The sequence below is a fragment of the Limulus polyphemus genome, unplaced genomic scaffold (genome assembly GCF_000517525.1).
Source record: "Limulus polyphemus unplaced genomic scaffold, Limulus_polyphemus-2.1.2 Scaffold3322, whole genome shotgun sequence".
Classification (NCBI taxonomy): domain Eukaryota; kingdom Metazoa; phylum Arthropoda; class Merostomata; order Xiphosura; family Limulidae; genus Limulus; species Limulus polyphemus.
This window is the reverse complement of record NW_013668932.1, coordinates 108,053-121,101: the sequence shown is the minus strand read 5'-3', so window position 1 is coordinate 121,101 and position 13,049 is coordinate 108,053. Positions and strand designations below refer to the sequence as shown.

The 13,049-nt window shown below is 30.6% G+C and overlaps 1 protein-coding gene across 2 annotated transcripts in view; it reads right to left on the bottom strand.

Annotated features, from left to right (window-relative positions):
* Positions 1–5,635: 5,635 nt before the first annotated feature.
* The window catches only part of LOC106469139 (twisted gastrulation protein homolog 1-like), a 12,994-nt gene continuing 5,580 nt past the window's right edge, over positions 5,636–13,049 (bottom strand). The window contains exons 2-6 of one of the 2 annotated variants that reach the window (XR_002612809.1): positions 11,706–11,925; positions 9,366–9,566; positions 7,388–7,583; positions 6,383–7,168; positions 5,636–6,314 (exon numbers count right to left, since the gene is read on the bottom strand). Coding sequence is in view for 1 of the 2 variants with exons in the window: in XM_013929602.2 (XP_013785056.1) it covers positions 7,009–7,168; positions 7,388–7,583; positions 9,366–9,566; positions 11,706–11,925 (777 nt within the window). In the remaining variant the exon portion in view is untranslated. Of the gene's footprint in view, positions 7,169–7,387; positions 7,584–9,365; positions 9,567–11,705; positions 11,926–13,049 lie in introns of both variants that reach the window. The other variant, XM_013929602.2, reaches the window with a different exon arrangement.

The window sequence follows — 13,049 nt, the reverse complement described above, 5'->3', positions numbered from 1 at the left end:
GAAGCACCTTCTCTAAAGTCAGCTAACAAACTGAAAAGGGGAGTGAGCACTTTGTAACACAGCAATGCAGAATAAGGTGTCAAGGGAAAGTAAGAGCCACATGGTAATAAAAACTACATTAGTGAGAACTGCAAATATGGAAGAATGCAAGGTAAAAACATGATCCTGATTTTAAAGGAATCGTGAAAACCAGAGTATCTGTTTTCTTATAGCAAAGCCACATTGGGCTATCTGCCTGTCCACCAAGGGAAATTGAACTGCAGATTTTAGCATTATAAATCTAAAGACATACTGCTGTCTCACCAGGGGACTAGAGTATCTGTTTTCTTGAGAGCCAATAATCACTCTGAAGAAGAAAGTCTCAAAATGAAACAAATCACAATGTGCAAGGCAAAAAAGTTTACAATGGATCAAAGTAGAAGATCCAAAAAACATCGAAGTGAGGGGCAAAACTTCAGATTATAAGGATGTTTTTATTTTGAAATCACAATATATAAAGTGTTTTTGGAATTTTCTTTTACCTGTGCACCTGAAAACAAAAATAGCATTTTTTTTGTGTATTTTTCAGAGTGAATAGATTTTTCTTAGACTTTAAGCTGCAAGTATTTTGTGTTCTAGGGTCCAACTGTTAATTTAATATTAATTTTTAATATGTAGGAAATTACTCTATACCTGACAATACTGTGGAGAAAGAAGTGGATAGTTTCAAATGTTTTCAATAGTTCACTGACCTATTCAGAATTAGGATTCTCTTAGTGTCTTGAACTTCCAAATAAAATTTGTTTCCATTATTGGCAATTACATCATGAGTTTAAATAAATTATTTTCTAAATTTGGGTCAATGAGATTTTATTGTTTAACAAAGTGATTTAACCAACAATTTGAATAAGAAAATACCCCTAAAGAAATCCTTAAAACATGTTGTAGTTACATGGTTGTTTAAATTATTTTAATTTAAGTACCATTCGAAAATGATGTAGAGCCAATAAAAATACTCATGTACAGTGGTTGAGTATATTATATTAATACAATTTAAGTGCATCACCATGTCACTACAGTTCTTTTCGCTATGTTCATCCATGCTCTGTCTGAAGGCTGTGCATGTTAAAAATAGCCCTGCAATGTAGTTTCCAATGCAAAAGGCTCTGTTGTAAGGCTGTTATGTCAAAGCACACAACTACTCCCTACATTCCTTCTGTAATACATTTAATATACAAGGACAACAATCTACCAGTGCTCCGATCTCCAAAAATACATACATGCTGCATCTGGCAACTTCACCAGTATGTTTTTTTATGGAATAACATGAAAACACATTTCATTCTCAAGTTGTTTGAGGTATGCCACAGTTGAACAGGTATGGCATAGAAGTGACTTGTGTTGCTTTTCCTGGTGGAGATCCTTCTTGAATATGTTGTGTAATGTTGCCTAGGGCATGTGGACAGCTTATGCCACTGAACTTTGCTCACCACATCTGTGGTATGATTTCTTAGAGGTCTCTTTTTTTTGGATGGTCCTGGTGCTCCAGGTTGATCTATGCTTCTTTTTGGTTTCCAATGCCATTAATTACAAGGGATATTCCAGTCTTTTAAATGTAATCCCAATCTAGACATATGTGTATGATCCGAATGTATGAATATTTTGCTGATACATACCCTTCCCAAAAATAATAAATTTTTGGTGGCATCACACTACTTACAAAGTCAAGCAATGTTAAATGTAATTACAATACATTCTCTTCCACTACAACTATATAAATATAATGGCTGAGTTGTCACAGACCTTGAGTTGCATATTCAAAACTGTTTTAATGCATCTGTTCTAAACTTACTGCAACACAGCAACAACTAGAAGAACCACATTTTACAGATGTCAATACTAAAAGTTTTCCATTACTATAAGTGTTTTAACTACAATATAAATAATAATGGAATGATCCCGAATATTAATAATAAAACAATACAGGTAAGCTCCTTTTTGTCTATGTTTTGCATTAGTGCTAATAAGTTCTTTACAGTGACTTTGAATTGAATGAAAGTACAATGACTAAGATGATGATAACATCATGTACATACTTTCACAAAAATATTATCAATGATGAATATATAAACAGAGATCAAATTTATTCTGCATATAAACTGTTTGGATTCAAACTCCCTCATTTAAGAATACAAATATAAACTCTCATTTGTACTAGGATTGAGAAAAAATAAATATCACATTTGTCATTATAAAATATTCAAAATGTTTACTTTTTTTTTACAAGATACTTGCAAAGTTTATCTAACTAATTACTGCACTGAACACCAGAAAGCTTACTTAGTTTACTTAAATGTTACAGAAACTAAGTCTTGAGCATTTTGTAAAACCATTGAACACATGAGTCATTATCACATTTCTTTTGCCAACTTTTATTTATGCTAAAAAATAATTTCATAACATACCTCATTACATACAAGTACGATTAGTACTGCAGTGTAAAATATTTTTATGCACCAGTATTGGATGGAAATTGTGGCATGTCCCTTTCTACCTCTAGATATATTACAATGTTTAAAGTACTAATCACAAAATTTTTTCAGTAATATAATTACTTTAAAATAGTCTTTCATAGAACTAATTGATGCTCACAAAGGTTTCTAAACATCAAATTAATAATACAATACACAATCAGATATTCCAAACTTATTAAATATTTGCACAAATAGTGTACTCTATCATCAAATGTACCTTTAATGTACCTTTAAATATATCCTTATTCTATTAGTTAAGGGTACAATACTTTTACAAAATGTTTTAAATCTGTTTAAGTATACATGTTAGTACAACTATGTATACTGCAACAATAGAAAACTGTTTGTGTATTTATCAGCAAGGTCTTTCAGCAAACAGTTGAGTAACTAAGTCACTCAGAATACTAAAGACTGCATACTAAGAGAGGGTTTAAGAGGACTAGTCTCCCCATTTTTTAAAATTAAGGCTAAAATTGAAGCACCCGTTATTTCAAGGAATTAAAAATCACATATTTTGTTGCACTTATGCAGGAAAAAAAATTTTTTTTTTTATTTTAAATGCAATTTTTTTTCAATCACTAGTGCAAAGCCCCTATAGGTGTGAAGTTCCAAGCAGTCACATGTTTTATTGTATTTAGGACCAATACTGTTGTTTACGAATAAGTAAAATATTTTACATATATATATGCTGTGATAATGAATATAGGTCAAAAAGATTATAATAGAATTTTATTTAAAGCTTCACTCTTAAAGCTAGAAATATTTATATTCTGAACCCGTCTTCTTCTTGTTGGTTAATAAAACATCTCTGATTTATCCTTAATACTTAAACTAACATTGTCTTTCAGTTCAATTTTTTCTGTACTTTAATCCATTACTCGACTGTTTGTTGATCAGTATAATTATTCTGTATCTTAAAATACATTGTTGGTCAGTTTAACTTCTACCTTAATACTTTTTCTTTGACCCTGTTGGCTAATTCAATTTCTCTATACATTAAAATGAACCAAATCTAATTATTCTAGTTCTGTTAGGTTCTCATCTCTTGAACACATAATCTACATTTGTTAGTAAGGTTGATTTCTTAGCACCTAATTAATTACTTTTTGTTGAAGATTTTAACTTTTCTCTATTTCAATGCCTTGTGTAACTTTGGTTTAATTTCTTCAAACTGGGCAAATTAACAATACTCTGTAATAAAATATAAATAAAAAATCCAAATATTATAAGTACTGTTGGCTTTATAAACGGAATTTCTGAAGATAATGGGAAATTAATACCTGAAGCCATTGGTACTTCATAACATTCCACAATTACATACTTCACAATTATTTCACTTATTATGACCACAGTTTGCACCTAATGATGCCTTTACTAGAAAAATCATGGTCATAATAAATGAAATCGTTGTGAAACATATGCTATCTTTTTTGTTTTCCTCATTTCTGTAACAACAGAAAATGTTTCTAAACAAAAGTACCATAAGGTTCCTAAAAGACAATCTTCATTTCCTTATACTTGAGATCATCTTTCTTGTCATCTAGAACTAATGGAATGTAACTGAGCTAACTTAGGCCCTGAAGGCTTAAAACAGGATGATTGGGAAATCTGACTTGATGAAAATACAATAGTAACTTTTGGTAAACAAATTTTTACTGAGAGAGGAAGGTGTCATCCTTTTCTTTATCTTTAGATGATGTGTAAATAAAGAAAGTGCTGTGAAGGTTTCAAAGTTCATGAGAGCCGAACCGTGTAAGACTTCCAAAAGAGATGCCAGCTTCATTGGGAAACAGGAATTTTAATATCTGTCTTTATCACACTTTACTTTGATTTACAGATGCCTAAGTAGAAGGAGCAGAAGGCGCAAAAATGTTTATTGACTCACTTCGCTTACCAGTTCTTCCTCATTTATGCTTTGATTGACAAAAATCATTATATAAACTCACATGCGAAGTTATGAAGAATGCACTACTTCACAGAAGGAGTCAGTTATGAAAAACTATGTAATTAATCTTTAAGAAGTGAACCATTTTCACCACTAACATTTGCTTTACCATTAACCCACCTCTGTAGTTTTAGTACCAATAAGAAGGTGTGGAAAAACTAGATTTAATGTATTTTTTATATGAACTTTTAAGACATAAAGACAACCCTTCAAAATTTTATATTTTAAACTTATTTCTATTCTATATTACAATGTAGTTTAATACTTACAAAACAGTAGCATACTGTTTATTTTAAAAAGAATGCTTGAACAATACAATCATGAGATTAACTTTTTTTTATGTTTACATTAAAATATGTAAACCAAATTAACATCTAAATCTTTAAAAATCAGTTAGGTTACATAAACCTCACAACACTTGCAGATTTCATACAAAAAGTTTCATAACAATAAAGTAATACTTAAATGCAAAATTAAACTACAATATTATAATACAATGAATCAAATTATTTCAGTACAAACTACACGGTTAATAAATCATTCTGATGAAATATCTAACTAAATATATCAGCTACATTATAACTGTCTTAATAATCTAGAATGAATGATTAAATTGGTAAAAAAATTGGCAGGTTAAGTTTGTCAAATTAAGTAATACTTAAAAGTGTAACGAACAAGTTCAAATATGTTAAGTATATTTGCTTAAGTAACAATTGTTTGATGCAACAATTAAACTAAAAAACATATTAACTTAATAATAGATGTATGAACCATGAACATGTTAAATCATAAAATGCGTCAAACCAACCCCTTCCAAAACCCCAGATGTTACACTTTATAGTGCATTTTTGTCTCTAGCGTGCCACAAAAATGTTTATCGGGGCACATGCAACCTTAAAAGACACACATGCTTGAACGGCAAATTATGGGCCTCAAAAGCTATGAGTAATAGTAATTATGGGTTGTAATGTTTTGAGATATGAGCAGTAAAATGGACCATGAGTTATAATATCAATGCATCATCAAATAGTTAAATAAGAACTATAAAGCATGAACTTTTTTGAAATTATTAAGTTGAAAGGTCATAACACGAACATTGAACAAAGGAAAAATTCAAACTTACACAAAATTCAGAAAAAACATGATAAAAAAAAATATTTACGCAAAAATAAATAAATCAAGAGAAAAAAAAACACTGCCATTAAAAACCTCTGTATTCATATCATTTTAATGTAATTTAAAAATGAAATGTTTCTTTTTATTCTATTTATTAGCCAATAATTCATTTTGATTTGGTTTGCACTCATTCCATACATGAGATCTTTTAACTCGAAGTTTTAACACTATTTTCAATTCTATCTTCCTGTCTGTATACTTTCCTTTAAGTGTTAGGCTTGTTAGATGTAATTTTACTTAATTTAATTTAATGAATAATATAAACTGTTAAATAAACAAAGTAACAAAATATTTAAGTACCAAACATGCCAATTAATAATAAACTTAGTAACAATGGAAAAAAAACAAAAACTTTTAAACGAAAGAAGTACACACAAGTTTCAAAACATGCCTTGTTAGGATGTGTTTAGTGAAGCTTATAAATTATAAACAAGAAATGGGTTAAGTGAAGATGATAAATGATAAAATGTATAAAAATAGCATAGCATACAAGTTTTACAACTTGTTATACAAATCATACTTTTTATAAATCTTCTTTACGTGGTTTTGCATATACACATACATAAATTGCTTCGGTTGGCCTAAAATGATAACTATATAATACCTATAATTTCAAACATGGTGTTGCAATAAAAAATGTCCAATACATGCATGAACCAACTGAAAATAACAAAGGCCACCTGAACAATCATGAGATATCAGTTGATTTTTATACATGCATGAACCAACTTAAAATAACAAAGGCCACCTGAACAATCATGAGATATCAGTTGATTTTTGCAACCATATTACTTACAGTTAGGAAAAAAAAATACTCACTGAACCTGAAATATGAGGGCATTAAAATCAAGATTTTATATTCTGTATCATACATCATAAAAATCACTAAAGCTATCAACAATAACTATTAACAGGTACCTTATCCTAGAGGTGAAATATACTAAGGAGAAAGCTAATTTAATCAGAGTGTGCACCTTACCAAACACTCGGCCAATTTCATCAATATAGAGTAAGGAGATAAGAAAAAAATAATCAAATACAAACTTAGGTTATGCCCTGAGCTAAAGAAAAAGTTAGAAAAAGATTTTTTTTAATGATATAACAAATTTGATTAAATTCTGTACATTTACAGAAGATAAGATTTTGCTACACACACACACAAATATATATGTACGTATAAAATGTTACTTTTTGTTGTTGTTGTGGCTCTTGCTAGTTAAGCAATAAATCCATGTAAAATTTGAGTACAATAGAATCTTTGTCAGTTACTGCTTTACCAAGCTTCTCTCACGGACAACAGTGACTCATAAAAACTAAAATTTCTATTAGGCATTTTTTTAACATGTGGGATATTTGGTCAATTTCAAACTGAGCCTATGATTCAAGTTCTTGATAATTCTTTTTTCCAGTATCTGTTATCTCAAGTTTGCCAAACTGCTTTTCTCCTGAGCCACCAAACATTTTTGTATGTGTCTTTACTACCTCATTTTCTTCTTCGCTCACTTCCTCCTTCTCAACAGGACATTTGTAACATCTAAATTCATATGATGGAAAAATCAAGACAATATTTTCTTTTGAAAATCCATTGGATTACTAAAAATGAAGTATTACATATCAAAAGCAGCTGTTTTTAAGACAATCTGTATAAAAACTGTCAGACTTAACACTATAAACTGTAACGTCTTTACCATGTTCTGAAAAACTAGTTGACTTATTTATCTTAGAGGGAAATATAGTTATAACACTAGCTTACCTGCTTTCATTAATGCCATAATTAATGCAAGTGGATCCAATGCATTCACAACAACCATCGTGGAACCATCGATAGCTGGCTGCTCCCATGGATCTACAAGAGTTTTTACACTTGTTCCATGATGTACACTGGGACATGTAGGCAACAGTGCAGTTTATCTCTTGTTCCTCAAAATCTACTTCATTATCCACCCACACTGTTGGAACGTAAACATTCCAATTTTATTACACTTTTAACAATTTATGGAGTTTAATTAATTAAAAGAATACAATAACAGTTGTTATTTTTTGAATGGGTTATTCATTCAATTCAGCAGTTTTCTCATTAAACATTAATTTCTAGAGTTTATTCATTTCGAACACAAAGCTACAACAGGCTATTTAAATGTGTCTAATAAGGAATCAAACCACAAATTTTATAAGGATTAGAATAAGAAATGAAACTTTTGTTGGTACTGGGTTCCAGAGGCCCCCTACGCTCCCCTGTAAGCCAGGAGTTCTATGTGCTCTCGGGTGCATTCTAGGCCATTTTGGGGTTATTAAATATTCACATTGCTTACTGTTACAGTAATCAGCAAATATTGGACTTTTTCCAATATTTTTCACTTTCACGGATGTTCCTAACACCAAAATTACAGACTAGTTAACATACAAAGTGGTTATTTCATAAAATATTAGACAAATGCCACCTACAGATGTTTATAATTGAAACTAATATTAACTTCCAATCACAGCAAGATATCTACTTAGTGCAAAACTAAAAATTAACCTGGTAGTTAGTATAGCCAGTTAGATATTCTTTTCTTACACTATTCCCATGTATTTCTTGGAACATATGATTAGACCATTAAAGTACATACAAACTATGGCAACTTACTGAAATATCATTTACAAACTGAGTCTCCTAAATCCAGACATACTATATATGTTTTTTTACAAACTTATGCCTATCCTAATACTTTTTATTTCAATTTCAACTCAAACTTATCCATGCTGGAATTTGTGTGCTTTGTAACCATATTTTCTTCAGTAAATTTTGCCTAATAAAGAGACATAATATTGTAATGGCTGATAAGGCATTAGATCTCTGTCCAGTATAGTCTCCATCTAAATTATTTCATATATATATATAAATAATGTCCGATGAAAGAAAAATGTTTATTCTATGTAAAATGTAACAAATGGGCAAGAAGTGCGCATAATTCAGGCGGAGGACAAAAGATTTATAGCCTTTTTTTAATGTCTGCTATTGCAATTTAACGAGGGTGAGCATTCCTGGGGTATTTAAATACTTTCAGTTTCAAATGATATTTTGCAAGTGGTCAGGTATCCACCAATCAGTCAGTTAAAAGGAGACTCACATATCAATTTTAGTTTAGCATAAAAATCAATATAAACAGGGCAGTGTTGGCTCCAGCTTACTAGTACAAGTATTCTGCCTCTAGAACTAGCACCCTCACAACCTCCAAACATTTTCTTACATACAATTCCATGATACCAGCTCTAGGTTGTTTGAATCAAAGCTCTTACATATCCTATCTCTTATGTATCACTTTAATTATAAATGATTAAAACTATGAGTAAAGATTTTCAAGAATATTTTTCTGCAGAAATGGGAAAGGATCTGAGTGAAGAAACATACTCTAAGTGATGTAACCATTATCAAAAACAGTTGTATCAAATTTGATCTAATTATTATTGTGTATTAAAGGTAGTCATGACTGAAAGGGAGTGTAGTGTCACTTGACTAAGAATCTTTCCTACAAACACACACACACATATATATGCATAAAAAGTCTGAGTATAAAAAAACAAAACACAATGGAATCAGCAACACAAAATATACAACATGCACACTCAAGAATAACAAATTATTAATTTGAATCAAACACAAGAAAAGAAGAAGCCAACCTACAAAATTGTCTCATATCTTAATAATCTGTTGGTGTTTTTTAAAATAAATGATGCATGTAACTTACCAGAAGAAACTTTGATGTCATTTGTTTCAGCTAGAGTAATGAATGATAAGTGAGCTGGAAATGTGTAGGAAATCCACCGAAACTTGTGGTCTTCCTTTTCAGTTAAGACTGTAAAAAGTACTGGAATTGGTTCAGACAGATCTTCTACATGAGATTTTTTACTCATGTCTGTGTCTGTGTCGTTGGGCTTGGGACACAGCCCTAAAAAACATGGAAAAATAACTATCATCTAACTAATTTTTGTCTTCAAAGTACTAAATTTTATAATTCGTAAGTTCATTATATTATTTCATGGAATTCATGAAACCCTTTTCTAAACTTTACAAAATAATAAGATAAAATCAATTAACAAAATCAATTTTTACAAGGCTTATTATGATACAAATGAAAAGTACAGTCTTTAGTAATACAGGTTACAAAAATTCACTGGATTAACTTTTGTAAATCTTCCTACAAAGCAGTACAGATCACTGTGAGAGAATGAATATACTCCTACTCAGGGCCAGATTAAGGTATCTGGAGGCCCTTTCAAATATAAGAAATAAAAACTTTATTGCATTAAAAACAAACTTTCAAATATAAGATTTTAAAAAACTTTATTGTATTAAAAACAAACTTTCAAATATAAGAAATAAAAAAAACTTTATTGTATTAAAAACAAACTTTCAAATATAAGAAATAAATATTTAAATTGAATATCACAATATTCATAAATAATGTGAACAAAATATTTGTAGAGGCTCTGAGTCAGCCTCCTCATTTGCCTCATGGTTCATCCAGCAGTGTGAAACAAATTTCTTTATAAGACTAGCTCGCCATCCACTATACGTTTGTTGAAGGAGATGCAAAAATACCATAAACATTTTTATGGCCCTAAATACTACAAAAAATTTTATTTGATTTAGGCAAGTCACCAACAAATGTATTCTTTGGTGAAAACTATGATTTTCTGAGTACAATATGTATGTATTTGTCACGCTTTAAAACTAAACTTATTTCATACAATGGCTTATTTTTTCAGAATATAACCTTTTCTATATCACTAAATGTATTTTCAGATGCACCTTTATCACTTCTACAACTTTTCCTCAAATTTTTATACTCTATATCCAAAAGTCAAAATTATTTAGAATTAAGCCTTAATTTTCTACTGCACAAAAATTAAGGGTGTGTCTAAACCAAGATTACTGCTTTTAGTAATCCCATAAGTATCTGTTTGTGTCCTGTCTGCCTTAACAAGCTTACAGACTTAAAATTTCAGAGTAACAATAGCATGCCAAAGTTTTATGCATACTATTGAATTTATTTTCATTGTTATTATTATCATTACAACAATGACAATGAACCTTATGGACTGAGTTTCTTATGAACTTCACCCAAAATGTTGTTCTAATGTGGCAGAAACTTATGGAAAGTGCTTTAAATTATGTGAATCTCACTTTCGTGTTCAAGTATATAAAACCTACAATCACATGAGACCCTACCTTACATGGAAAAAACTGAAAAGTAAGCAAACAACTATATAGACATTTGCTTTTCTTCAAATTTCACTCAAAGCTACTTAAGGGCCATCTATGCTATCCCTCCCTAATTTAGCAGTGATAGACTAGAAGGAAGGCAGCTAATCAACACCACCCACCATCAACTTTTGGGCTATTCTTTTACCAATGAATAGTGGGATTAACTGTCACAGTATAACACATCATGGTTGAAAGAGCAAGCATGTTCGGTGATGGGGATTCGAACCCATGACCCACATACTGGGAGTCAAGTGCTCTAGCCACCAAGAACTTTGTTCTGACACGGTAGAAAGTAAACAAATAAACCATTCAATCACGTGGAATTCAATTTCATGTAAACATTAATAATAAATCATGTGAAACCTAGCTCTTAACTGGTAAGAAACCAAATGAAAAATCAAGAATCGTATTAATAGCCTTGTTCTCACATGGTACAAGTTTAAGAATAAATCCTGTATCCAAAAGGTATATTTTAAAAGAAGTCATTATCTAAAATACAGATAAACTCTGTTCTCATACTGTATAAACTAAAATGTAAAACCAACAATCACGTAGAAGCCTTAACAACTACATTTGAAAAGATAACATTGTGACTTGACAGCTTCAAGTGACTGGGATATAATGAGAATACTAACAACAAAAAAAAAGATTCTGAAACTGATTCATGTTATCAAATCTGTCTGTTATTTATTATCTTAAAATTTAAGTAATTTCAAAATAACAAGAAATATACAAGCAAATCCTTTGCTAAGAATAACTAATATTTTTTTACAATGTCTTTATCGGCAAAACTTTCTGAAACATTTTGATGTGTACTTACCAACACAGGAGCAACATTCTATATACAAATCATCTAGACACAGGAAACAATTCCGACTGCAAGTTGAATTTGCCTTCTCACACTTACAGGACTGAGTTAGCATACATTTGCTTACAATTGATCCACACACTGCTTCATTGCACTGCTGAGAAACTGACAAAAAACTAACAAAACAGGAAGCAATTAAGATCAAAGATGCTCCTCTCTCCATGACAGCCATCTAAAGGAAGAATTAAGAACAAACATGAAAAAGAACACATTAAAAATGTTGTAGACTCAAAAACTCTAATACATAGCTAATCAACTTTTTCAGGGATTATGTGGAAAGATTAAAATCATATAAAGCCACCAAAAACCTTTGTTTTGTAAAAATATATGATGATTTCTTGCAAAGTAATATTTTGTAAATTATGTTCTTTTACTTAAATAAACATCTCCTGACATTGTTAAATACATCACTCCTCATATCATCATTACAACAGCAGACAAATAAATATCACTTATAAATAATTCTGGTACGAATGTTAATTTTCTTTTTCCAGGATTTTTTTGAATCACTAATCAGTTTTCTATTTACTATCTAGGTAACAATGCACCTGTAGAAATATTCACCCAAGTTAAATAATGTGAAGACTTACAAATGTATGCTATATGTGTACCACCTAATTTCAGTGTCTGAAGTAATACAGTTTCCCATGCAAACAGTACCAGTATCTTTCTATCTATTTAATTTCAACGTATAAAATTGCAAGTTCAGAAAACCACACTTGCTTTTCAACAAATCCCTTAAACTTGACAATATACTTTGTTGTCAGACTGTCCTAACCAATTACACAACACATACGTTCATAAATATGTGGTATATAAACATACCATGAGTTCCTACCTTTTCATTTTAATATAGTGTTATTCAAATTTTATCAGTTATTTCTGAGTATGTGCAATTTCACATAACATGTTTCTAGCTGCCTTTGTTCCTTTGACATTCTTTGGGAACAACACCTGTTCTGTTCATGGTGATTATGGCTTTAATGTTGCACACTGTGCAAGGATGTTAACAGTAGTATCCTCCAATGGCAAGTCAGGTGTATATTGAGGTAATAACCTCCCTTATGTTTCAATGAGGCTGACCAACAGCAACACAAGTGGTGCACACATCCTGAGAATATAGTATCACAGATATTGGATATATAATACTGTGATCTCTTAAGTTCTGATTAAGAAGTGAGCACACAGGATCACATACAAAAGTTGTAATGGTTTTCAAACAAGACTCAAAACTTGTGCACTTTCGAATAGTTCACTATTCTTCTTCAGGAGAATAAAGAAGAATAGTGAACTATT